At 36.3% G+C, this 27,440-nt stretch overlaps 1 protein-coding gene across 1 annotated transcript; it reads right to left on the reverse strand.

Annotated features, from left to right (window-relative positions):
* Window positions 1-1,628: 1,628 nt before the first annotated feature.
* ubald1b (UBA-like domain containing 1b) lies at window positions 1,629-26,407 on the reverse strand. The gene is made up of 3 exons (XM_052552476.1): window positions 26,141-26,407; window positions 25,755-25,808; window positions 1,629-2,699 (listed from the first exon to the last, which is right to left on the reverse strand). The coding sequence occupies exons 1-3, from the start codon at window positions 26,246-26,248 to the stop codon at window positions 2,403-2,405; spliced, it is 459 nt and encodes a 152-aa protein (XP_052408436.1). The 5' UTR covers window positions 26,249-26,407; the 3' UTR covers window positions 1,629-2,402.
* Between the last annotated feature and the right edge of the window lie 1,033 nt (window positions 26,408-27,440).

The following is a 27,440-nucleotide window of genomic DNA, read 5'->3' on the forward strand; positions in this document are numbered from 1 at the left end:
ATACAGAGAGGAAACTCTTCTTAACTGGTAAAACATCTTTGTGTTGAATCACCCAATAATAAAATGTGACATTCTGTAGTTTGGTCTCATATTCATCTTTTAAACATAATTACAGATTTCTTGACTCCACAGCAAACAAAACAACTTTGTCTTAACTGTGCCAATACTTGGAGGGCGCTAAATATATATATATTTATTCACTGCAACAGTAATCTGCCAAGTGTCTTTATAAAAAAATAAAAAAAACAGGCTTAAGTGACAAAACATTCAAGATTTATAACAGCTAAAGTTAGACATTTCTTTTTTAGTTGTTTCAAAGGTTGTGTATATATATATATATATATTAGATAAGATTCAACTTTGTCACTTCACATGTAAGGTACAAGGCAATGAAATGCAGTTTGCATCTACCCAGAAGTGCAATAAGCAGTAAGTACAGAATATACAAGGTCTACAATATGTAGAATAACTATACAGAGAAGTATTATGAACATAATTTACAGATTTTAAATATTCTCAGCATGATATACAGATAGGTATACTATGACAATACTATACAGATGGATCATGTAAAAGTGTAGTACACTATAGGCAGAACTATGAACATCATTTACACTATTGCAATGGTCAGTAAAGAGCATAGAAAATATTACAGTCTGCAAATGGGTTACTCAGTGTTTTTGGATGAACAGACAGTAATGCAAGTTATAACAAGTTTACTGTTTTTTTTTTTTTTTTTTTTTTGCTTGTTGTAAATAAATAAATCAGTCAGATGTAGTGATGAAGAGGGGTGAGGAGTCTGTGTGTATGGTGTGTGTGTGGGGGGAGTGGGGTGTCAGAGGGCAGAGTTCAGCAAGGAGACAGCTTTAGGGAAAAAGCTGTTCCTGAATCTTGTGGTCCTTGTCCGGAGGCTCCTGAAGCGCCTCCCAGAGGGCAGGAGGTTAAACAGCCTGTGGCCAGGGAGAGAGGAGTCCTTGAGAATGCTGCGCGCTCATCATAGACAGCGTTTCCTCTGGATGTCCTCCATAGCAGGAAGTGGTGTCCCTGTGATGCGTTGGGCGTTTTCACCACCTTCTGCAGTGCCCTGTGGTCAACAACTGAGCAGTTCCCATAACAGACTGTGATGCAACTGGTCAGGATGCTCTCGATTGCACACCAGTAAACGTTCACCAGGATGGCTCAAGACAGCTGGTTCTTCTTCAGTCAGTGTCCTGAGGAATAAGAGGCGCTGGTAAGCCTTCTTAACCAGGCTGGAGGTGTTTGTGGTCCAGGACAGGTCCAATATATATATAAACTATCTTGTGGTATACTTAACAACTTTAAATATATCATACATTTATCATACACAAAACATACTTAAACTCAGCATTATGAAATTATACTTGTATGTATATTGTAATAAACATATGTATATTTTGAACTCAAATATATAAAAATGAGAGCTCAACATCAGTGTAATTATGTTCAATGTATGTAACTTTAGCTTGATCAGTGTGGGTCCATGTAATCATTTACCATGGTATAACAGGATACGAAGTTCAGGTGTACATACATTGACCCTAACTACACTGGAAGGGAAAAAAATCATCAATATTTTACTAAACAAACAGGAACTACTCCACCAAGCATTTTGCAATATATATATATTTATTTAAAAACACAGCAAATAGGAAATAATAACCATCACATAGTCCACAAATATTGTGGAGGCAGTGTGAACACAGTTACAGGAAGATGATCGGTGAAAATAAATCGGAGGAATATATTCTTGCTTAATATATTTAAATAGGGATTTGAGATAAAACAAAGTGTCCTCTGAGTGCTGAGCAGAACCACAGAGTGCAATATTCTGGGTATAAAAACTTCTTATACCATTATTTTAATATAAAATGCCAATGTAGTTCATTACAAAGCCATAAAGAAGTCAAAAATGACAGACCAGTCCAAAAGATCCATCATCGTTTACTCACCCTCATGTCCTTCCAAACATGTATGACTTTCTTTTCTCTGTGGAACGTTAAAGAAGATATTCTGAAGATGTATTTTGTCCATAAAATGAATGACATGACGGTGAGTAACTAATAGACCCACTGCAGGTGTTTAGTACACAGTGCAAAATCCAGTATTCACCGTTAGTTGAGAACTGACAGTATTGCAAAACACATTCATTTGTCTGAGGTTTTCTGTGACTATGCTACTCATTCTGTCCATCTTTTTTGGTTATTGCCAAAAGAAAAGTAATTTTAAGAGTCCCAGATCTCCTGTGAGCTCAGAGAAGAGGCCACACTTTGCTCCAGCACACTTCACTGCAACCCAGCGCTCTCGCCGCCACCGCCGAAGTCTTCAGGAGGAAGCTCCATCCTCCTCTTCCTGTAAGGTGTGATGGCTTGTTAAAGCAGTCTCTATCTCTCGGCCTCCATGATGAAACTAGCATGCTCGGCAGAGGCTTGTTGAGTCACGGCCGCCGGCCAGCCCGGTGAGGGGGTTTGGGGCATGAGCTGACCTGGAGTCCATCGCCCCTGATGACCGGGGGTTGCCGGAGGGCTCATGGCCCAGTTGGTGTGAGGACCTGGTGACGTGGCCATAGAAGCGATGGGACTGCTGTTGCCGAAGCTCTCGGAGGCTTTAAGATGAGAGAACATGACTAGGGCGTCTGGGAAGTTGGGTGGTGTTGCTGGTGTGTTGGCTGGAGTGCACATCTGGAAACAAAGAGAGAACAGATTTGATTCTGGCATGGGTTTCACCCACAACCCTGTTTCACAAAGCAGACTTTTTTTTAAAACCATGCACACTGAATGAAGAATTTGCAGAATTCCAGCAACAGAGTCACTTTCAGAAACAAGGAATTCAGGAAGTTCTTGAAATTATTGGCCACAGCTCCTTAATAAACACCACAAATTTTGCTAAAGCAACGTTCAGTCTTTCAGACGCCAGCTTTAAGAAGATAAGTGAAAAACAACACCTATGACGTCTTTTGTGACATGTTGTGCTCCTGTTGATAAAAAACAAATTAGAAAGCATTTATAGAATCTAAGAGCTGTTTTTATACGATTGGTCAATCGCAACACTGTATTCAAATATTGTTTGATAACGAATGCAAACCTGTATACATTTTTACTTTTATTCAGCAAGGATGTGTTAAATTGATCCAAAGTGATAGTGAAAACATCCATGTTATGAAAAATTTCTGTTTGAAAATGCTGTTCTTCTGAACTTTGTTCATCAAAGAGTCCTGAACAAAAAAAAACCAAACAGTTTTAACACCGATAATAGTCAAAATGTTTATTGATCATCAGATCATCATATTAGAATGATTTCTGAAGGATTATAAGACTCTGAAGACGGGAGTGATGGTGCCTAAAATTCAGCTTTGCATAACAGGAATAAGTAAAACTTTTAAATATAATTGACACAGCCATTCAGAATTGTAATCAAATTATTAAAATATTACAGATTTTCCTGTATTGTGTTTAAATAATGTCTGCTTGAACATAAGAGACTTTCAAACATATTTAAAAGAATAATAAAATCGTACGATTTGATCAGTACTATAACTGATTATTTTGGGAAGCTGATTTCCTGAATACATGGGCTAGCCAGAATGACATAAAAAGATAAAATCATTTAATTAATGTTTCAAGTCAAGAACATTTATTTAGTAAATAGTTCTGTAAAAAGTTAATTGTTAAATCCATTTTAAGCAGTTATTTCACTCAGCAGCTCTGAGGGCTTTCATAAATACTGACTAGGGTTTGGTTTACCAATGCACAGGCAAAAATTAGATTTGTCCTTTGACAGTAATTTAAAAGTAGCCATGTCTGAATCACAAGTATATCATTATATTCTAGCAGTGGATCAAGGATCAGCTGGTTTATCAGCAATCAAGTTCCATCAACTGAAACGAAAACCCCTCACACACTCTGGGACATGCTTTCTGTTGAACTTTGAGAATAATAATGTAACCCTGAAACTGAAAGCTGCATGAGTAAAGGCTTTTCTTGAGAAGAGCTCAAACAATACGCTGTCATTCGAAAGTGTAATTTGTCTCTGCTTTCCAGTCAGAAGTCACACACGGATCATTCTTGCAGTATAAATCACCCGTCTTCTCATACTCTCAGGGGGCCAAACATTTTAAAGGAGTCATATGATGCAATTTCAAGGTTTCCTTTCTCTTTGGAGTGTTACAAGCTGACTGTGCATAGATAAGATCCCTGAAGTTGCAAAGACTAAAGTCTCAAATCCAAAGAGATATTCTTTATCAAAGTCAAGACTCTACTACTCCCTCCTAAAACGGCTCATTCAAACACACCCCCACATGACTACTTCACGATGTGGAAATATTTGCGTAATGCTGCCCAAATATTTACGCAAAGAAAGCAGTCGTGGTTTCTGTAACCATAGTTAGTGTTGAAGCAGCCATGTCAGGGAGATGCTGTGTGTATCTAGGCGAAGGAAAAGCACTTTATTTGGCCTTCTGAAAGTAGATGCAATTTTTGAGTTTACTTACAACAGAACAGCAACGCATTTTATGGACGGCCGTTTCATGAATCTAGGAGAGGAGGTCATTCTGACTTTGCTACGACAGTCTGGCGCTTCTAAATCAGATAGTGTAAGTATGATTTGTTATTAAAGTATTTGCTATTGAATGTTCAAATGTGGAGTTTAGCGCATTGTGTGTGTGTGTGTGTGTGTATGTGTAACACATACGAGCTTCATCACTGTGTCTGTCACGTGTCTCTGTTCCTCATTCAGGCTTGAACTGATGGTAAATCTTAGGACATCATTAACAGTCTTTACATTTATTCTGAAAGATGAAGCTCATGATTATGGAAACGGGAGTTACATTTCCAACCAGTGCTTGTGGTGTTCGGCCAATCACAATGCACTATATCAGTTGGCCAATCAGAGCAGACAGCGCTTGTCTGAAGGAGGGACTTTGTAGAAAACAACGCGTTTGAGAGTCAATGTCAACATATTCTGTTCCACCAAATACAAAAAATAATGATCTAAAAAAAAAAAAAAAAAGTCATATGGCCACTTTAGGCAAATATATTTCTAGAATAATAATCTAAAATTAAAATTTTTGATGTAGATGTACTGTAAGACACTGGCAATATATGAATGAAATGTATTATTACACCTGTTGTCAGTCGCTAATTTAAAAAAAGTCAATCGCGTGGCGCTGGTGACGTCACTATAGCAGCGCCCCAGTCCCTAAAGAATAAAACACCCTTTCCTAAAATACTGATATGAGTAAGTCTCATGTGGGTGTACTGTACCTCATTTAAATATTGCATCATTTTAGCGATGCTCATTTTATGAAGTAAACCTTCTTACTTATCAAACTAGTATATAAGTAAGTGAGACGCAAATGAGGTGCTTTCCAAGGGTTAACTAAATTTGATTCGCTTTGCATGTGACCGGTAGTGTTAAAACTTCTGAGTAATTCCAAACAGATTCCTTTCATTTCAAATATCTGCTAAATAATTACAAATGTGGGTATTTAAGCCAGTGTGGTTTTGAACATGGTACACTGCGTTCCTATCGTCTCGATCAGCGGGGTCAAGTTGGTTTTGTTTTCGATATTCGTGACACATTCAGCGGTAAACGCCAATAATTCCAAAACGAATTGCCCTAAAGAAATCTAAGCAGTGTGACCGCCAAAAGGGCAAAGCTGATCATGTTTCACATCCTTCTTTTTCTATATTTTCCCTCGATATAATAAGCACGGCCCCGTGCAAGCCGTGGCAATGTGCAAAAAGCCGGGAGAGAACGCTCTCAGCAGAGCCTTCAGTTAGGGACCGTGGGGAAAGTGCAAACTTTCTTCGTTTTTTGCTATAGCTCAGTAGGTGTTTTTGTAATAGCTTTTTAGATAAAGGGCATATAGACATGAAACCAGTGTCAATCAATAGTGGGGGACAGTGGACATTTTTAACAACCTTTCTTTTTAACGCTACTGGTAGAAAAGGGAATTGCATGTCCATAATTAACCTTCTTTTTGTAATAACTTTCTACAGAAGGAAGATAGAGAGATGAAACCAGTGTCAATCAATAGAGGGAAAGAGTGGACATTTTTCACATCCTTTCATTTTACCCCAAGTGGCTGATAAGGGAATTGCATGTCCAAATTTAACCAACTTTTTGTAATAACTTTCTACAGCAGGGACACAGAGACATGAAACCAGTGTCAATGAATAGAGGGCGACAGTTGTCATTTTTCACAACCTTTCATTTTACCCCTACTGGTAAAAACGGTAATTGCATGTCCAAAATTAACCTTCGTTTTGTAATAACTTTCTACAGCAAAGAGACAGATACATGAAACGAGTTTCAATCAATAGTGGGAGACAGTGGACATTTTTCACAACCTTTCTTTTTACCCCTACTGGTAAAAAAGGGAATTGCATGTCCAAAATGAACCTTCTTTTTGTAATAACTTTCTACAGCAGGGAGACAGAGACATGAAACCACTGTCAATCAATAGAGGGGGACAGTGGACATTTTTCACAACCTTTTTTTTTTACCCCCTACTGGTAAAAAAGGGAATTGCATGTCCAAAATTAACCTTCTTTTTGTAATAACTTTCTACAGCAGGGAGACAGAGACATAAAACCACTGTCAATCAATAGAGGGGGAGAGTTGACATTTTTCACAACCTTTCTTTTTACCCCTACTGGTAAAAAAGGGAATTGCATGTCCAAAATAAACCTTCTTTTTGTAATAACTTTCTACAGCAGTGAGACAGACACATGAAACCAGTGTCAATCAGTAGAGGGAGAGAGTGGACATTTTTCACAACCCTGAATTTTACCCCTACTGGTAGAAAAGGGAATTCCATGTCCAAAATTAACCTTCTATTTGTAATAACTTTCTACAGCAGGGAGACAGAGACATGAAACCAGTGTCAATCAGTAGAGAGAGAGAGTGGACATTTTTCACAACCTTTCTTTTTACCCCTACTGGTAAAAAAGGGAATTGCATGTCCAAAATTAGCCTCCTTTTTGTAATAACTTTCTACAGCAGTGAGACAGAGACATGAAACCAGTGTCAATCAATAGAGGGGGACAGTGGACATTTTTCACAACCTTTCTTTTTACCCCTACTGGTAGAAAAGGGAATTGCATGTCCAAAATTGACATTCTTTTTGTAATAACTTTCTACAGCAGGGAGACATAGACATGAAACCAGTGTCAATCAATAGAGGGAGAGGGTGGACATTTTTCACAACCTTTAATTTTACCCCAAGTGGCTGATTAGGGAACTGCATGTCCAAAATTAACTTTCTATTTGTAATAACTTTCTATAGCAGTGAGACAGAGACATGAAACCAGTGTCAATCAATAGAGGGGGACAGTGGACATTTTTCACAACCTTTCTTTTTACCCCTACTGGTAGAAAAGGGAATTGCATGTCCAAAATTAACATTCTTTTTGTAATAACTTTCTACAGCGGGGAGATATAGACACGAAACCAGTGTCAATCAATAGAGGGGGAGAGTGGACATTTTTCACAACCTTTCGTTTTACCCCAAGTGGCTTATTAGGGAATTGCATGTCCAAAATTATTCTTATTTTTGTAATAACTTTCTACAGCAGGGAGACAGAGACATGAAACCACTGTCAATCAATAGAGGGAGAGAGTGGACATTTTTCACAACCTTTAATTTTACCCCTAGTGGCTGATTAGGGTATTGTATGTCCAAAATTAACCTTCTTTTTGTAATAACTTTCTACAGCAGTGAGACAGATACATGAAACCAGTGTCAATCAGTAGAGAGAGAGAGTGGACATTTTTTCACAACCTTTCATTTTACCCCAAGTGGCTGATTAGGGAACTGCATGTCTAAAATTTACCTTTTTCTAATAACTTTCTAAAGAAGTGAGACAGAGACATGAAACCAGTGTCAATCAATAGAGAGGGACAGTGGACATCTTTCACAACCTTTCTTTTTACCCCTACTGGTAGAAAAGGGAATTGCATGTCCAAAATTGACTTTCTTTTTGTAATAACTTTCTACAGCAGCGAGACAGAGACATGAAACCAGTGTCAATCAGTAGAGAGAGAGAGTGGACATTTTTCAAAACCTTTCTTTTTACCCCTACTGGTAAAAAAGGGAATTGCATGTCCAAATTTAGCCTCCTTTTTGTAATAACTTTCTACAGCAGGGAGACAGAGACATGAAACCAGTGTCAATCAGTAGAGAGACAGAGTGGACATTTTTCACAACCTTTCATTTTACCCCAAGTGGCTGATTAGGGAACTGCATGTCTAAAATTTACCTTTTTCTAATAACTTTCTAAAGCAGTGAGACAGAGACATGAAACCATTGTCAATCAATATAGGGGGACAGTGGACATTTTTCACAACCTTTCTTTTTACCCCTACTGGTAAAAAAAGGAATTGCATGTCCGAAATGAACCTTCTTTTTGTAATAACTTTCTACAGCAGGGGGTCAGAGACATGAAACCACTGTCAATCAATAGAGGGGCAAAGTGGACATTTTTCACAACCTTTCTTTTTACCCCTACTGGTAAAAAAAGGAATTGCATGTCCAAAATGAACCTTCTTTTTGTAATAACTTTCTACAGCAGGGAGACATAGACATGAAACCAGTGTCAATCAATAGAGGGAGAGAGTGGACATTTTTCACAACCTTTAATTTTACCCCTAGTGGCTGATTAGGGAATTGTATGTCCAAAATTTACCTTCTTTTTGTAATAACTTTCTACAGCAGTGAGACAGATACACGAAACCAGTGTCAATCAGTAGAGAGAGAGAGTGGACATTTTTCACAACCTTTAATTTTACCCCTACTGGTAGAAAAGGGAATTGCATGTCCAAAATTAACCTTCTATTTGTAATAACTTTCTACAGCAGGGAGACAGAGACATGAAACCAGTGTCAATCAGTAGAGAGAGAGAGTGGACATTTTTCACAACCTTTCTTTTTACCCCTACTGGTAAAAAAGGGAATTGCATGTCCAAAATTAGCCTCTTTTTTGTAATAACTTTCTACAGCAGTGAGACAGAGACATGAAACCAGTGTCAATCAATAGAGGGGGACAGTGGACATTTTTCACAACCTTTCTTTTTACCCCTACTGGTAGAAAAGGGAATTGCATGTCCAAAATTGACATTCTTTTTGTAATAACTTTCTACAGCAGGGAGACATAGACATGAAACCAGTGTCAATCAATAGAGGGAGAGGGTGGACATTTTTCACAACCTTTAATTTTACCCCAAGTGGCTGATTAGGGAACTGCATGTCCAAAATTAACCTTCTATTTGTAATAACTTTCTACAGCAGTGAGACAGAGACATGAAACCAGTGTCAATCAATAGAGGGGGACAGTGGACATTTTTCACAACCTTTCTTTTTACCCCTACTGGTAGAAAAGGGAATTGCATGTCCAAAATTTACATTATTTTTGTAATAACTTTCTACAGCGGGGAGATATAGACACGAAACCAGTGTCAATCAATAGAGGGGGAGAGTGGACATTTTTCACAACCTTTCGTTTTACCCCAAGTGGCTTATTAGGGAATTGCATGTCCAAAATTATTCTTATTTTTGTAATAACTTTCTACAGCACGGAGACAGAGACATGAAACCACTGTCAATCAATAGAGGGAGAGAGTGGACATTTTTCACAACCTTTAATTTTACCCCTAGTGGCTGATTAGGGAATTGTATGTCCAAAATTAACCTTCTTTTTGTAATAACTTTCTACAGCAGTGAGACAGATACATGAAACCAGTGTCAATCAGTAGAGAGAGAGAGTGGACATTTTTTCACAACCTTTCATTTTACCCCAAGTGGCTGATTAGGGAACTGCATGTCTAAAATTTACCTTTTTCTAATAACTTTCTAAAGAAGTGAGACAGAGACATGAAACCAGTGTCAATCAATAGAGAGGGACAGTGGACATCTTTCACAACCTTTCTTTTTACCCCTACTGGTAGAAAAGGGAATTGCATGTCCAAAATTGACTTTCTTTTTGTAATAACTTTCTACAGCAGCGAGACAGAGACATGAAACCAGTGTCAATCAGTAGAGAGAGAGAGTGGACATTTTTCAAAACCTTTCTTTTTACCCCTACTGGTAAAAAAGGGAATTGCATGTCCAAATTTAGCCTCCTTTTTGTAATAACTTTCTACAGCAGGGAGACAGAGACATGAAACCAGTGTCAATCAGTAGAGAGACAGAGTGGACATTTTTCACAACCTTTCATTTTACCCCAAGTGGCTGATTAGGGAACTGCATGTCTAAAATTTACCTTTTTCTAATAACTTTCTAAAGCAGTGAGACAGAGACATGAAACCATTGTCAATCAATATAGGGGGACAGTGGACATTTTTCACAACCTTTCTTTTTACCCCTACTGGTAAAAAAAGGAATTGCATGTCCGAAATGAACCTTCTTTTTGTAATAACTTTCTACAGCAGGGGGTCAGAGACATGAAACCACTGTCAATCAATAGAGGGGGAAAGTGGACATTTTTCACAACCTTTCTTTTTACCCCTACTGGTAAAAAAAGGAATTGCATGTCCAAAATGAACTTTCTTTTTGTAATAACTTTCTACAGCAGGGAGACATAGACATGAAACCAGTGTCAATCAATAGAGGGAGAGAGTGGACATTTTTCACAACCTTTAATTTTACCCCTAGTGGCTGATTAGGGAATTGTATGTCCAAAATTTACCTTCTTTTTGTAATAACTTTCTACAGCAGTGAGACAGATACACGAAACCAGTGTCAATCAGTAGAGAGAGAGAGTGGACATTTTTCACAACCTTTAATTTTACCCCTACTGGTAGAAAAGGGAATTGCATGTCCAAAATTAACCTTCTATTTGTAATAACTTTCTACAGCAGGGAGACAGAGACATGAAACCACTGTCAATCAATAGAGGGGGACAGTGGACATTTTTCACAACCTTTCTTTTTACCCCTACTGGTAGAAAAGGGAATTGCATGTCCAAAATTGACATTCTTTTTGTAATAACTTTCTACAGCAGGGAGACATAGACACGAAACCAGTGTCAATCAATAGAGGGGGAGAGTGGACATTTTTCACAACCTTTCATTTTACCCCAAGTGGCTAATTAGGGAATTGCATGTCCAAAATTATCCTTATTTTTGTAATAACTTTCTACAGCAGGGAGACAGGTACATGAAACCACTGTCAATCAATAGAGGGGGAGAGTGGACATTTTTCACAACCTTTCTTTTTACCCCTACTGGTAAAAAAGGGAATTGCATGTCCAAAATAAACCTTCTTTTTGTAATAACTTTCTACAGCAGGGAGACAGAGACATGAAACCAGTGTCAATGAATAGAGGGGGACAGTGGACATTTTTCACAACCTTTATTTTTACCCCTTAATGACTTTTCAACATACTGGTTGATCAAAACATACTTTAACATTACGACAGAAATTTTTATTTAGTTATATTCATTAACTTTCAGTAGTTTTTTTTTTTTTTTGCAACACATTATTTGCATTTATTAATTTATTATCTGGAAAATTGAATTTGTGTGTATGTGTGTGTGTGTGTGTGTGTATGTATATGATAAGATTTTTTTATGTATATGTTTTAAGATTTTCAAATCATGTGCCTCAAACTTATGGGACATATCTAATCAAAATGTAGCTATGTAAGAGAGAGGGACACATTAATATTTCCTGTTCATAAATGTAGGGGTGTAGTTCAAATCAATCTCGGCCAATACAGCAAAAATTTTGCAAATTTACAAATAAAATATAAAAGATAAACACACACGCACACACATATTTATATATATTTGAACATCACTATTAAAAGAAAAAAATACAAAATTTGTTTTTAAAATAAAACATTAATTAACATTTAACATTTATTTTATCACATGAAATTTAGAGGTAACGGTTCGGGGTAGCCACCAGCCATTGGAAAGTACCCAAAAAATTATAATTATGATACAGTTTTAAGCTTACTAATATTTTACATTTTATGGGGGGTTTAAATAAATAACACAAGGATCTTGGTAAATATCTAATGTTTGAATACTTAAATGCATTTTTCAATAGTTTTTTGGTTGTGGGACATTACTTGGCACCAATTCTGTGCTGCTCATATTCATATCAGACATTTTAGTTGACAGATGAAGGCTGTGATACTGTAGGTGTTCACTAGATGGATAGGATAAGAAATGTGAGCAAGGTCCTGCTAAATTCAAGAAGATACAATGACCAACAAATACATAAATTATGTTAGTATGTACTGTAAGTATATTATTATTTCTGCACTACTAGATCATTAAATTAATTTAATAATGTTTTTACATAATTACAAGTTTTGGTAGTATTTTAAAAATAGGTCTAATTTGTTAACACTATTTAAGTACTGTTAACAATTTTTTGGTACTGTCCACTTTTTTGGAAATAGGCTCATTCTCAAACTCCCAGTTTATACCATTTTTGAATCCATTCAGCCAGTATCAGGTTTTGAGACCAGCAGCATGGCATTCAGAAATGACCAAAGAGTATGGGTATTTTTCCTATTTAAAACTTTCCTCTTTTGTAGTTATATTTTGTACTAAGACCGGTGGAAAATGTAAAGTTGTGATTTTCTAGGGCTGTAAGTATAGTGATATCACTGCAGTAAAACTCAACTTATTAACTCTGGGGGAGTTGGAGAATGAGCATATTTCCAAAAAAGGGGAGTGTTCCTTTAAACCTTATTGTAAACCATTATCAAAGGTTTATATTTTGTTGTCTGTGTGCATGGTGTTTAACCATTTCATTGTTGTAACCCTTAAAACCAGACTGCCAAACGCTTAATTTCAATGCATGCACACCTCTTTCCCAATGACACTAGAGGATGGTGGTTGCACTAGTGACTTGGGCTCGTCATTGCAGCTTGAAGCATTTTGTACTTTAATTTAGTAATGGCATTTTCCACCAGGGAGATGTAAAAGCAGTGTCAGTTAATAGAGGGAGACAGTGATCAACTTAGACAACCTCACATTTAATCCTTACTGTTGCACAAGGTAGTTGCATTTACAAATTGTACCTTATTTACATCCTGACAATTACGAAATTTATGTAATGCAGAATGATCCTGTTAATACTGTAAACTAATTTGAAACGACAACAGCCAACAGTACAATAGCCTTTTTGACTGAACTGGTATTTATACACTGATCAGAAATTTATACTGATTTTAAAATTCACTGATTTTAACATTTATAAGGAGCTGATCAAAACAAAAAACAACAACAACAAAAAAAAACATTCAAGAGTAAACAATATATTTTAACACCTACACTTGTAAAGTACTTTTTACTTATAGAAAACACACAATCACTTTCTCGTCTTCCATTTTTGTACCTCTTTTTTAATCATTCCGAGACAGACAGAGTGGTACCATTTTTCACAGTTGCTGCACTGAATCTAGTGGAAATAAAAATTGTCACAAGTAAACTTAATTTTTAATTATATTGAACATATGTTACGTTTGGGAACCCAGGGAAACACAGGAGACGAGAGATCCAAACGCACTGTGAGTTTAATGGGTAATCCAAATTCAGAATCCAACAAGCAGGGGTCAAAACCAAAAATCCATCCAAACAAACAAACAGGAATAGGAATAGGAACAGGAATAGAACTTGAAACTCGTAAGGCGAGGAAACTGGGTGACGGAAAGAAAGGACTCCATGAAAACAAACAGAAACAGACCGGTTAATATAGGCAGGGTAATGACTATCAAGTGAAGACACCTGAGTGCAATTAACAGGAGTGCAATTACTGTGATGAAGGGACAAGGCTTTGTGGGAATTGTAGTGCCTGCGGTGAGGTGCCTATGGGGAAGTGAGACCACTAGTGGAGACTCAAGGAAACAGAGACCAGACAGCCTGACAACATATTAAGTTAAAAATAAACTGTAATTCATTCTTTTATTACTCCATTATTAAGATATTAATAGTAATTTCAGCTTAAAATCATCAAATTGAAATATAGACAATTGGACAAACAGTAAAAAAAAAATAAAACTTTTTGATCTGTATTGACCTAATACAAAATACTACTTAATATTTGATGTAAAGTCATTTCTGTATTAACTGCATACTAATTATCGGCATAATAATTATCTATTTAGTTGAAATAATTTAACATTTCAGCTCTACAGATTGTATAATACCTCATCTTCATGGGGAAGTTGTGGCCTAGTCCCAACTGCTCCCCGGGCGCTGCAGCATAAATGGCTGCCCACTGCTCCGGTGTGTGTTCATGGTTTGTGTGTGTGCACCTTGGATGGGTTAAATGCAGAGCACAAATTCTGAGTATGGGTCACCATACTTGGCTGAATGTCATGTCACTTTACTAATTACTAATTTCTCAATGAAGGAGCCATGCTTACAACTGGACACTCTTTTCCACACAGGGAGCAATGCTGTTCGGGTTGAATACTGAAAATACAATATCACAAATCAAAGTTTTATTTTAACCATTTGGTCAGACAGACAGACAGACCGACCAGTGTATCGACAAACAGATAGACAGACAGACAGACACTAACCTAAAGGATTATTAGGAACACCATACTAATAATGTGTTTGACCCCCTTTCATCTTCAGAACTGCCTTAATTCTATGTGGCATTGATTCAATAAGGTGCTGAAAGCTGAAATTCTGACTCTACCATCTGAATGTCTCAACAGAAATCGAGACTCATTAGATCAGGCAACATTTTTCCAGTCTTCAACTGTTTAATTTTGGTGAGCTCGTGCAAATTGTAGCCTATTTTTTCTATTTGTAGTGAACGTGAAAATCCCAGTAACTGAGCAGATTGTGAAATACTCAGACTGGCCCGTCTGACACCAACAACCATGCCACGCTCAAAATTGCTTAAATCACCTTTCTTTCCCATTCTGACATTCAGTTTGGAGTTCAGGAGATTGTCTTGACCAGGACCACACCCCTAAATGCATTGAAGCAACTGCCATGTGTTTGGTGATTGGATTGTACGCTGAAATTTTCTACTGACGGCTACAGATAAAGACATACTGTAGATTACCGTCTTTAAACAATTTAAAGCTTCTGACAATTATAGTGTTCTAATAATTTTTTCCACCACTGTATAGATGAGCGTATGATTACAGTAAGAGAGGTAGATGGATAGGTTTACTAGCAGGAAGATCATAATTCATAAAAAAATGTGCACAGACAGTCAGGTGCAAAAATACATCTTTGATCTCAGACAAATACTTTTTTTTAGGTTCTTATAGACCGTTCATTCATTAATCTGTCATGAGAAAATAATTATTAAAACAATGTAGAATTTTAAGCATCAGGAAGTTGCTAGTTAATCAAATGGCGATGCGGGATTGCAAGTTCCAGGCTTTTAAACATACACCAAAAAACACCACAGTTCTGCCAAAAAGGGAGTGCTAAAAAAATAAAAAAATAAATCACTGTAATTTTGCTTCAGTATGATCCATGAACTTTGCAATTATGTCCGCATGAATGCATCTTTTCATCAAACTGAAATGGCCATTAATGACAAGAATACAAAGATTGTCATATCATGATCAAAATAATATCAATAATAAGCTATTTCTTGTCATATATTCTATACCCAGTACTTGAGGAAATAAAATTTAGTAAATAATTGTAATAAGACAATACAGTAATATAGTGATTCGAAATCAATTGCAATATTTAATTTATGATAAAATAGTATCTTAACTGTTTATACGTTAAAAGTGTTCATACAAATAGTGCACAGCAAATCAAAATAGTTCAATTAGGTGATATGTAAAGACAAAAACAATGTTTTGTTTACTTTAACAACTTTTATAATTACACATTTCCCTGTACATTAGGTCATGGAGAACTATAGAAATTACTTATAGTTTATATATATATATATATATATATATATATATATATATATATATATATATATATATATATATATATATATATATATTTATATATATATATTTATATATATATATAAAGTAGATATATCTTGACATACAGCACGATCTAAGTTAGGTTATGGTTAAGTAGTACTGTTATTTTTAATCTCTACATTGTTAATACATCAAATAAATGTATGCATATATACTTACAGTACAGACCAAAAGTTTGGACACACCTTCTCATTAGAAGAGTTTTCTTTATTTTCATGACTATGAAAATTGTAGAGTCACACTGAAGGCATCAAGGGCTATTTGACCAAGAAGGAGAGTGATGGGGTGCTGCTCCAGATGACCTGGCCCCCACAGTCACCGGACCTGAACCCAATCCAGATGGTTTAGGGGTGAGCTGGACCGCAGACAGAAGGCAAAAGGCCAACAAGTGCTAAGCATCTATCGGGGAACTCCTTCAAGACTGTTGGAAGACCATTTCAGGTGACTACCTCTTGAAGCTCATCAAGAGAATGCCAAGAGTGTGCAAAGCAGTAATCAAAGCAAAAGGTGGCTACTTTGAAGAACCTACAATATGACATATTTTCAGTTTTTTTCACAATATTTTGTTATGTATATAATTCCATATATAATTCCACATTTGTTAATTCATAGTTTTGATGCCTTCAGTGTGAATCTTCAATTATCATGAAAATAAAGAAAACTCTTTGAATGAGAAGGTGTGTCCAAACTTTTGGTCTGTACTGTACATTAAATAGATATAAAAATAAATATAAAATAGGTAAATATAAATAGTGTTCTTTATAAGTGGATAGCATGTTCTATCCACTAAATCAGAAAGATGTATTTTAATGTTGTCTCATAACATTTTTTTTTTCAGGTACCTTTATTTGTAATTGCATAGACATAAAACCATACATTGTTGACAAGGATTGTGCTATATGTAGTGAAGTGAAGTAAAGCAACATGATGGTGAAGTATAATAATAACAAATACTTGGAATTTGTGGAGTTTATCCCATCCACATGCACCTGGCATATACTTTGTATATTTACACATTACTCCTGTCATTGGGTCAACAGTGTATGGTTTATGTCTATCCTTTATGTTTTTGTAAGCATAATGAACTCTTAACTCTACTTATCACAATTTTGTTAGTTTGGACTTAGTCTGTCTTTCATACTTTGTCATTTGACCTATATTTTGTCTCACATTTTGATTACATAAGTTCACCTGTGGTGTTGCTAATTATTTCATTTGTTCTGTCTACGTTACGTTCTTGTCCTTTTAGTTTGACTTTGTCGGGAAATGTTTTAGACCTCATGACTGCTATCTGTGGATACCCTTTTCCTATTTCATGTGGAATAAATACCTTCTGAATCTTCTCCTATGTGCACCTTTTTCTACAACCTAGCTTCAGTGTGAAACTACAAAATATAAGGTTCTTTAAAAGTTTAAGATCTTAAGAACTACCATCACCATGTTTCAAGTAAAACACTTTATTAGTAATATGTAGTAACCAAACCACAATAAAATAAAATAACTATTCACTCATGCAAATTAAATACATGTAATTAATTGAAATAATTAGTAACACTATATTTCAGAGTCTATTAATTAACTAGTTGCTTATAAGTATGCATATTTATAGAATATTAGCCATTTATTAGTAGTAAGCACATATTAACAGAGGTGTAAAATACTTGAGTAATTTTACTTGAGGCAGCAAAAGTTGCGTTTCCCCCGCAAAAAAAAAAAGTTTATTTCTTTATTTTTTCTGTTTTGATAGAGCCATTAGCTATGATAAACTGAATGCACAAAATAGTGCAAATAAAATCTGTGATTAAAATTTAAATACTATTAATATTTTTGTGGGACTTTTTTCTCATGAATGTAATTAGTCACAAATAACAATTTATCAATATTTGCTAGGAAAAAACTATAAATGCCCAAAATAAAAATTGAAAAGATTAATTGTCCTTTTAGACAGTGACGCTGAATAGACAACACAAATAAAATGGACTTTAAAAACGTTAACGTTGTTTGTATTAATTCTATGACTCTACTCATTAATTGAACACATTCTAGTATTCTGTTTCGAATATATTTCTAGCCTCTCCATCACATCTTGCTCATCTGTCACAGTCTTATGTCTTTCTGTCACTTTCTTCTGTGAGTGTTGTGTTTGTTTGGTGCCATGTGCTCTCTCCTGTCTTTTTCTGATCCCACCCACCTTGTTACCTCATTATTGTTTAGTTGCTCCACCTGTGTTTCTCAATTGCTCCCGGACTCATTACCTTCACTCCGCACAGCTGTTTCATCCACTCACACACTTACACAAACACACCTGGTGCCCATTGTCAATGAGTATATATTCTCCACTCTCTAACCACTCTGTCAGGCTGTATTAATTGTGAAATGTAAATTGTGATTTGTAAGTGTTCCTGATTACTCGTGTTTTTGCATCTTGGCTGCGTCTGCTCTTGTCTCCGTGATTTGTTTCTGTTTTGTTTTGCCTTGTTGGCCTTTTTGTTCTCATTTATTAAAAAGTAATTTATTCCCTGCACTTGGACCCAGACCCTGTTTTTCTCCACTGCTCCGTTTCTACCACGCCCTGACATCTTCAAAGGGATAGTTCATCCATAAATGAAAATTCTATCACCATTTACTGACCTCTGTCATCTCAGATGCTTATGACTTTCTTTCTTCACATGAACACAAGCAAATAATTTTTATTTTTATTTTGGACATTCAATTCCCTAATAAGCCACTTGGGGTAAAACGAAAGGTTGTGAAAAATGTCCACTGTCCCCTTCTATTGATTGACAGTGGTTTCATGTCTCTGTCTCCCTGCTGTAGAAAGTTATTACAAAAAGAAGGTTAATTTTGGACATGCAATTCCCTTTTCTACCAGTAGGGATAAAAAGAAAGGTTGTGAAAAATGTCCACTGTCCCCTTCTATTGATTGACAGTGGTTTCATGTCTCTGTCTCCCTGCTGTAGAAAGTTATTACAAAAAGAAGGTTAATTTTGGACATGCAATTCCCTTTTCTACCAGTAGGGGTAAAATTCAGGGTTGTGAAAAATGTCCACTCTCTCCCTCTACTGATTGACAGTGGTTTCATGTCTCTGTCTCCCTGCTGTAGAAAGTTATTACAAAAAGAAGGTTAATTTTGGACATGCAATTCCCTTTTTTACCAGTAGGGGTAAAAAGAAAGGATGTGAAAAATGTCCACTGTCCCCCTCTATTGCTTGACACTGGTTTCATGTCTCTGTCTCACTGCTGTATAAAGTTATCACAAAAAGAAGGTTCATTTTGGACATGCAGTTCCCTAATCAGCCACTTGGGGTAAAATTAAAGCTTGTGAAAAATGTCCACTCTCTCTCTCTACTAATTGACACTGGTTTCATGTATCTGTCTCAGTGCTGTAGAAAGTTATTACAAAAAGAAGTTTAATTTTGGACATGCAATTCCCTAATAAGCCACTTGGGGTAAAACGAAAGGTTGTGAAAAATGTCCACTCTCCCCCTCTATTGATTGACACTTGTTTCGTGTCTATGTCTCCCTGCTGTAGAAAGTTATTACAAAAAGAATGTCAATTTTGGACATGCAATTCCCTTTTCTACCAGTAGGGGTAAGAAGAAAGGTTGTGAAAAATGTCCACTGTCCCCTTCTATTGATTGACAGTGGTTTCATGTCTCTGTCTCCCTGCTGTAGAAAGTTATTACAAAAAGAAGGTTAATTTTGGACATGCAATTCCCTTTTCTACCAGTAGGGGTAAAAAGAAAGGTTGTGAAAAATGTCCACTGTCCCCTTCTATTGATTGACAGTGGTGTCATGTCTCTTTCTCCCTGCTGTAGAAAGTTATTACAAAAAGAATGATAATTTTGGACATGCAGTTCCCTAATCAGCCACTTGGAGTAAAATGAAAGGTTGTGAAAAATGTCCACTCTCTCCCGCTATTGATTGACACTGGTTTCATGTCTCTGTCTCCCTGCTGTAGAAAGTTATTACAAAAATAAGGATAATTTTGGACATGCAATTCCCTAATAAGCCACTTGGGGTATAACGAAAGGTTGTGAATAATGTCCACTCTCCCCCTCTATTGATTGACATTGGTTTCGTGTCTATGTCTCCCTGCTGTAGAAAGTTATTACAAAAAGAATGTCAATTTTGGACATGCAATTCCCTTTTCTACCAGTAGGGGTAAAATGAAAGGTTGTGAAAAATGTCCACTGTCCCCATCTATTGATTGACACTGGTTTCATGTCTCTGTCTCACTGCTGTAGAAAGTTATTACAAATACAAGGTTAATTTTGGACATGCAGTTCCCTAATCAGCCACTTGGGGTAAAATTAAAGGTTGTGAAAAATGTCCACTCTCTCCCTCTATTGATTGACACTGGTTTCATGTCTATGTCTCCCTGTTGTAGAAAGTTATTACAAAAAGAATGTCAATTTTGGACATGCAATTCCCTTTTCTACCAGTAGGGGTAAAAAGAAAGGTTGTGAAAAATGTCCACTGTCCCCTTCTATTGATTGACACTGGTTTCATGTCTCTGTCTCACTGCTGTAGAAAGTTATTACAAAAAGAATGATAATTTTGGACATGCAGTTCCCTAATCAGCCACTTGGGGTAAAATTAAAGGTTGTGAAAAATGTCCACTCTCTCCCTCTATTGATTGACACTGGTTTCATGTCTATGTCTCCCTGCTGTAGAAAGTTATTACAAAAAGAAGGTTAATTTTGGACATGCAATTCCCTTTTCTACCAGAAGGGGGAAAATTCAGGGTTGTGAAAAATGTCCACTCTCTTCCTCTACTGATTGACACTGGTTTCATGTACCTGTCTCACTGCTGTAGAAAGTTATTACAAAAAGAAGGTTTATTTTGGACATGCAATTCCCTTTTTTACCAGTAGGGCTAAAAAGAAAGGTTGTGAAAAATGTCCACTCTCCCCCTCTATTGATTGACACTGGTTTCATGTCTCTGTCTCACTGATGTAGAAAGTTATTACCAAAAGAATGATAATTTTGGACATGCAGTTCCCTAATCAGCCAGTTCGGGTAAAATTAAAGGTTGTGAAAAATGTCCACTCTCTCCCGCTATTGATTGACACTGGTTTCATGTCTATGTCTCCCTGCTGTAGAAAGTTATTACAAAAAGAAGGTTAATTTTGGACATGCAATTCCCTAATAAGCCACTCGCAGTAAAACGAAAGGTTGTGAAAAATGTCCACTGTCCCCTTCTATTGATTGACACTGGTTTCATGTCTCTGTCTCCCTGCTGTAGAAAGTTATTACAAAAAGAATGTCAATTTTGGACATGCAATTCCCTTTTCTACCAGTAGGGGTAAAAAGAAAGGTTGTGAAAAATGTCCACTGTCCCCCTCTATTGATTGACAGTGGTTTCATGTCTCTGTCTCACTGCTGTAGAAAGTTATTACAAATAGAAGGTTAATTTTGGACATGCAGTTCCTTAATCAGCCACTTGGGGTAAAATTAAAGGTTGTGAAAAATGTCCACCCTCTCCCTCTATTGATTGACACTGGTTTCATGTCTATGTCTCCCTGCTGTAGAAAGTTATTACAAAAAGAATGTCAATTTTGGACATGCAATTCCCTTTTCTACCAGTAGGGGTAAAAAGAAAGGTTGTGAAAAATGTCCACTGTCCCCCTCTATTGATTGACACTGGTTTCATGTCTCTGTCTCCCTGCTGTAGAAAGTTATTACAAAAATAAGGATAATTTTGGACATGCAATTCCCTAATAAGCCACTTGGGGTATAACGAAAGGTTGTGAATAATGTCCACTCTCCCCCTCTATTGATTGACATTGGTTTCGTGTCTATGTCTCCCTGCTGTAGAAAGTTATTACAAAAAGAATGTCAATTTTGGACATGCAATTCCCTTTTCTACCAGTAGGGGTAAAATGAAAGGTTGTGAAAAATGTCCACTGTCCCCATCTATTGATTGACACTGGTTTCATGTCTCTGTCTCACTGCTGTAGAAAGTTATTACAAATACAAGGTTAATTTTGGACATGCAGTTCCCTAATCAGCCACTTGGGGTAAAATTAAAGGTTGTGAAAAATGTCCACTCTCTCCCTCTATTGATTGACACTGGTTTCATGTCTATGTCTCCCTGTTGTAGAAAGTTATTACAAAAAGAATGTCAATTTTGGACATGCAATTCCCTTTTCTACCAGTAGGGGTAAAAAGAAAGGTTGTGAAAAATGTCCACTGTCCCCTTCTATTGATTGACACTGGTTTCATGTCTCTGTCTCACTGTTGTAGAAAGTTATTACAAAAAGAATGATAATTTTGGACATGCAGTTCCCTAATCAGCCACTTGGGGTAAAATTAAAGGTTGTGAAAAATGTCCACTCTCTCCCTCTATTGATTGACACTGGTTTCATGTCTATGTCTCCCTGCTGTAGAAAGTTATTACAAAAAGAATGTCAATTTTGGACATGCAATTCCCTTTTCTACCAGTAGGGGTAAAAAGAAAGGTTGTGAAAAATGTCCACTGTCCCCTTCTATTGATTGACACTGGTTTCATGTCTCTGTCTTACTGCTGTAGAAAGTTATTACAAAAAGAATGATAATTTTGGACATGCAGTTCCCTAATCAGCCACTTGGGGTAAATATAAAGGTTGTGAAAAATGTCCACTCTCTCCCTCTATTGATTGACAGTGGTTTCATGTCTATGTCTCCCTACTGTAGAAAGTTATTACAAAAAGAATGTCAATTTTGGACATGCAATTCCCTTTTCTACCAGTAGGGGTAAAAAGAAAGGTTGTGAAAAATGTCTACTCTCTCCCGCTATTGATTGACACTGGTTTCATGTCTCTGTCTCCCTGCTGTAGAAAGTTATTACAAAAATAAGGATAATTTTGGACATGCAATACCCTAATAAGCCACTTGGGGTAAAACGAAAGGTTGTGAAAAATGTCCACTCTCCCCCTCTATTGATTGACACTGGTTTCGTGTCTATGTCTCCCTGCTGTAGAAAGTTATTACAAAAAGAATGTCAATTTTGGACATGCAATTCCCTTTTCTACCAGTAGGGGTAAAAAGAAAGGTTGTGAAAAATGTCCACTGTCCCCTTCTATTGATTGACACTGGTTTCATGTCTCTGTCTCACTGCTGTAGAAAGTTATTACAAAAAGAATGATAATTTTGGACATGCAGTTCCCTAATCAGCCACTTGGGGTAAAATTAAAGGTTGTGAAAAATGTCCACTCTCTCCCTCTATTGATTGACACTGGTTTCATGTCTATGTCTCCCTGCTGTAGAAAGTTATTACAAAAAGAATGTCAATTTTGGACATGCAATTCCCTTTTCTACCAGTAGGGGTAAAAAGAAAGGTTGTGAAAAATGTCCACTCTCTCCCGCTATTAATTGACACTGGTTTCATGTCTCTGTCTCCCTGCTGTAGAAAGTTATTACAAAAATAAGGATCATTTTGGACATGCAATACCCTAATAAGCCACTTGGGGTAAAACGAAAGGTTGTGAAAAATGTCCACTCTCCCCCTCTATTGATTGACACTGGTTTCGTGTCTATGTCTCCCTGCTGTAGAAAGTTATTACAAAAAGAATGTCAATTTTGGACATGCAATTCCCTTTTCTACCAGTAGGGGTAAAAAGAAAGGTTGTGAAAAATGTCCACTGTCCCCCTCTATTGATTGACACTGGTTTCATGTCTCTGTCTCACTGCTGTAGAAAGTTATTACAAAAAGAATGATAATTTTGGACATGCAGTTCCCTAATCAGCCACTTGGGGTAAAATTTAAGGTTGTGAAAAATGTCCACTCTCTCCCTCTATTGATTGACACTGGTTTCATGTCTATGTCTCCCTGCTGTAGAAAGTTATTACAAATAAATGTCAATTTTGGACATGCAATTCCCTTTTCTACCAGTAGGGGTAAAAAGAAAGGTTGTGAAAAATGTCCACTGTCCCCTTCTATTGATTGACAGTGGTTTCATGTCTCTGTCTCCCTGCTGTAGAAAGTTATTACAAAAAGAAGGTTAATTTTGAACATGCAATTCCCTAATAAGCCACTTGGGGTAAAACGAAAGGTTGTGAAAAATGTCCACTCTCTCCCTCTACTGATTGACTCTGGTTTCATGTGTCTGTCTCACTGCTGTAGAAAGTTATTACAAAAAGAAGGTTTATTTTGGACATGCAATTCCCTTTTTTACCAGTAGGGGTAAAAAGAAAGGTTGTGAAAAATGTCAACTCTCCCCCTCTATTGATTGACAGTGGTTTTATGTCTCTGTCTCCCAGCTGTAGAAAGTTATTACAAAAAGAATGATAATTTTGGACATGCAGTTCCCTAATCAGCCACTTGGGGTAAAATGAAAGGTTGTGAAAAATGTCCACTCTCTCCCTCTATTGATTGACACTGGTTTCATGTCTCTGTCTCCCTGCTGTAGAAAGTTATTACAAAAAGGAGGTTAATTTTGGACATGCAATTCCCTTTTTTACCAGTAGGGGGTAAAAGAAAAGGATGTGAAAAATGTCCACTGTCCCCCTCTATGGATAGACAGTGGTTTCATGTCTCTGTCTCCCTGCTGTAGAAAGTTATTACAAAAAGAAGGTTCGTTTTGGACATGCAATTCCCTTTTTTTTACCAGTAGGGGTAAAAAGAAAGGTTGTGAAAAATGTCCACTGTCTCCCACTATTGATTGACACTGGTTTCATGTATCTGTCTCTTTGCTGTAGAAAGTTATTACAAAACGAAGGTTAATTTTGGACATGCAATTACCTTTTTTACCAGTAGGGGTAAAATGAAAGGTTGTGAAAAATGACAACTGTCGCCCTCTATTCATTGACACTGGTTTCATGTCTCTGTGTCCCTGCTGTAGAAAGTTATTACAAAAAGGTGGTTAAATTTGGACATGCAATTCCCTTATCAGCCACTTGGGGTAAAATGAAAGGATGTGAAAAATGTCCACTCTCTCCCTCTATTGATTGACACTGGTTTCATCTCTCTATCTTCCTTCTGTAGAAAGTTATTACAAAAAGAAGGTTAATTTTGGACATGCAATTCCTTTTTCTACCAGTAGTGTTAAAAAGAAAGGTTGTTAAAAATGTCCACTGTCCCCCACTATTGATTGACACTGGTTTCATGTCTATATGCCCTTTATCTAAAAAGCTATTACAAAAACACCTACTGAGCTATAGCAAAAAACGAAGAAAGTTTGCACTTTCCCCACGGTCCCTAACTGAAGGCTCTGCTGAGAGCGTTCTCTCCCGGCTTTTTGCACATTGCCACGGCTTGCACGGGGCCGTGCTTATTATATCGAGGGAAAATATAGAAAAAGAAGGATGTGAAACATGATCAGCTTTGCCCTTTTGGCGGTCACACTGCTTAGATTTTTTTAGGGCAATTCGTTTTGGATTTATTGGCGTTTACCGCTGAATGTGTCACGAATATCGAAAACAAAACCAACTTGACCCCGCTTCCCGATCTGATTGTTTTAGTGCCAGTGTGCCAAGTCAAGCGCGTGCGCTCTCTCTCTCTTTCCTGGAATCGCCCTCCCCCCCCCCCCCCCCACAACTTTGGACACGTTTGCAAAAGCGCAAGTCCCATGAGTCCAGATTATTATATCATCTTAAATATTAACATATTTAATCAACTACCTACGGGAGACTATCTGTGCTTAAACGACAAAGTTACGGATTTTAAATGACATAATTGTAGCCTTCACTAGAAACATATCAGCCTGTGTTTATTTTTGTCTGACTCGTGCTCTCAAACATGGCGGAAGTCATAATAACAGATATGAAAAACTATCAATTAACGACAAGAAAAATAAAAAAAAAACATACTCACCATTTGATGGCTGTAAGGAATATTAGCCTCTTGGAAAAATGTACTGAGAGCAGTCTGCAACACCATAATAAAAGAGTTAGAAGAACATTAATTCAGTCATTCTCGAGGAAGTAGGCAAATGTGCATTGGTGGGTTTTGAACATAAAATTAAACATAACTTTCACTGAAGCCACCATTTTAAATCACTTTTAAAATAATTTATAATTGTAACAATATTTATTTTCAATGTCTAATATATAAAGACAATGCTGTCTGGTGCTTGTCTTGCATTATTATAAATTATGTCTATATATAAATGAACTAAAAATTAATAATAGTGATTTATGCTATTTTTCTGCTGTGCCACAAGACAAGTTTGATGTTCCTTGACAAACAAGCAAGCATACCTCAAACTGCCAGTGTGAAGCTTGTAGAAGCCGCTTTGCTTGATCTGCCGCACATCCGGCTGTAAGAACAAACTGATTTATCATAACCTGATGCCTTAGCTCGTCCATATTTAGTTAAGAAACCTGTATGATTTCGTCGGCTTCAAAGTTTCAGCTTGCAGTTTTCAAGCCGCACTCAAACATCAACTTGTCGACTGGAAACAAAAACAAAAAAATGTTATGAGTTCAGTTGAGCCGTCCCACTCATGAGTGACAGAGAGGAACTCTGGGATTTGTAGTCAAGTAATGAAAGCTTGTTAAATACAGGACAGACATTTGGTTTGCATGCATATTAAATTTATGTTAAATTTAAACAGACTTTACATCAAGGTCTCACCACTCACTGCTGGGATTCATATATATATTATATATATTATCGTTTTAATAATTGTTATTATTATTATTAATATTATGTCTGACTAACTGGTTGTAATATACTATTCACCAAAAATCAATTCATTTTCACAAATTGTGAATATACAATAATTTGTAAGTATTTTATTTATTGATCTGTATTTTATTTTACTTATTTTCAGATTCTTGATGTTTGGTGGGTTTGGGGGGGGGGGGGTAATAGTTGTTAGACACATTTTCTCGATTTTTGTAACATATATGCTATTTTTTTTTAAAAACTAAAAACAAAATTACAAATAATAATAATAAAAATAATAACAATAGTGAAACCCACATCTTACAAAAATGTGTTGTCCCCTGTTGTTTATTCATAGATAATAATAAATATGATTTCAATTATATTTTGACCATTGAACAAGGAAATGTTCCTTCATTTCATAAATTTGGATTTATATATATTTTGCATACAGTTACAGTTAATTTACATTTAGTCATTTAGCAGACATTTTGACAAATGAGCATAATAAAGAAATCATTATCAACAAAAGAGCAATAATATGCAAGAGCTGTGATAAGTCCAGTTAGCCTAACGCAGTACGCAAGGTTTTTATACAATAAATACAATAAATAAAAAGAAAACAAGTAGATAGAATAGAAAAAGAATAGAGAATGCTAGTGTTAGAGAGTCTTTTTTTAAATAAACAAAAAGGTTAAAAAAAAAGAGAAAAATAATTGAGAATGCTAATGTTAGAGGGTAATTTTTAATAACAAATAAAAAGAAAACAAGCAGTTGGAATAAAAAATAGAATAGAGAGCGCATAATTATAGATCTTACAGATATTTAGGCCACAAAATATACTGTACATTATCGTCCGTGTCTCAGCGAGATGACAACTGAAGCTTGTGT

Source organism: Carassius gibelio, chromosome B3 (genome assembly GCF_023724105.1).
Source record: "Carassius gibelio isolate Cgi1373 ecotype wild population from Czech Republic chromosome B3, carGib1.2-hapl.c, whole genome shotgun sequence".
Classification (NCBI taxonomy): domain Eukaryota; kingdom Metazoa; phylum Chordata; class Actinopteri; order Cypriniformes; family Cyprinidae; genus Carassius; species Carassius gibelio.

Excerpts from the sequence above, each read along its gene's own strand:
- ubald1b (XM_052552476.1), bottom strand. The coding sequence starts at position 26,248 with ATGGACGAGCTAAGGCATCAGGTTATGATAAATCAGTTTGTTCTTACA. Across the intron at positions 25,809-26,140 it reads CTTCACACTGGCAGTTTGAG|ACTGCTCTCAGTACATTTTT; the intron begins GTATGCTTGCTT and ends ATGGTGTTGCAG. Across the intron at positions 2,700-25,754 it reads TTCCTTACAGCCATCAAATG|ATGTGCACTCCAGCCAACAC; the intron begins GTGAGTATGTTT and ends CTTTGTTTCCAG.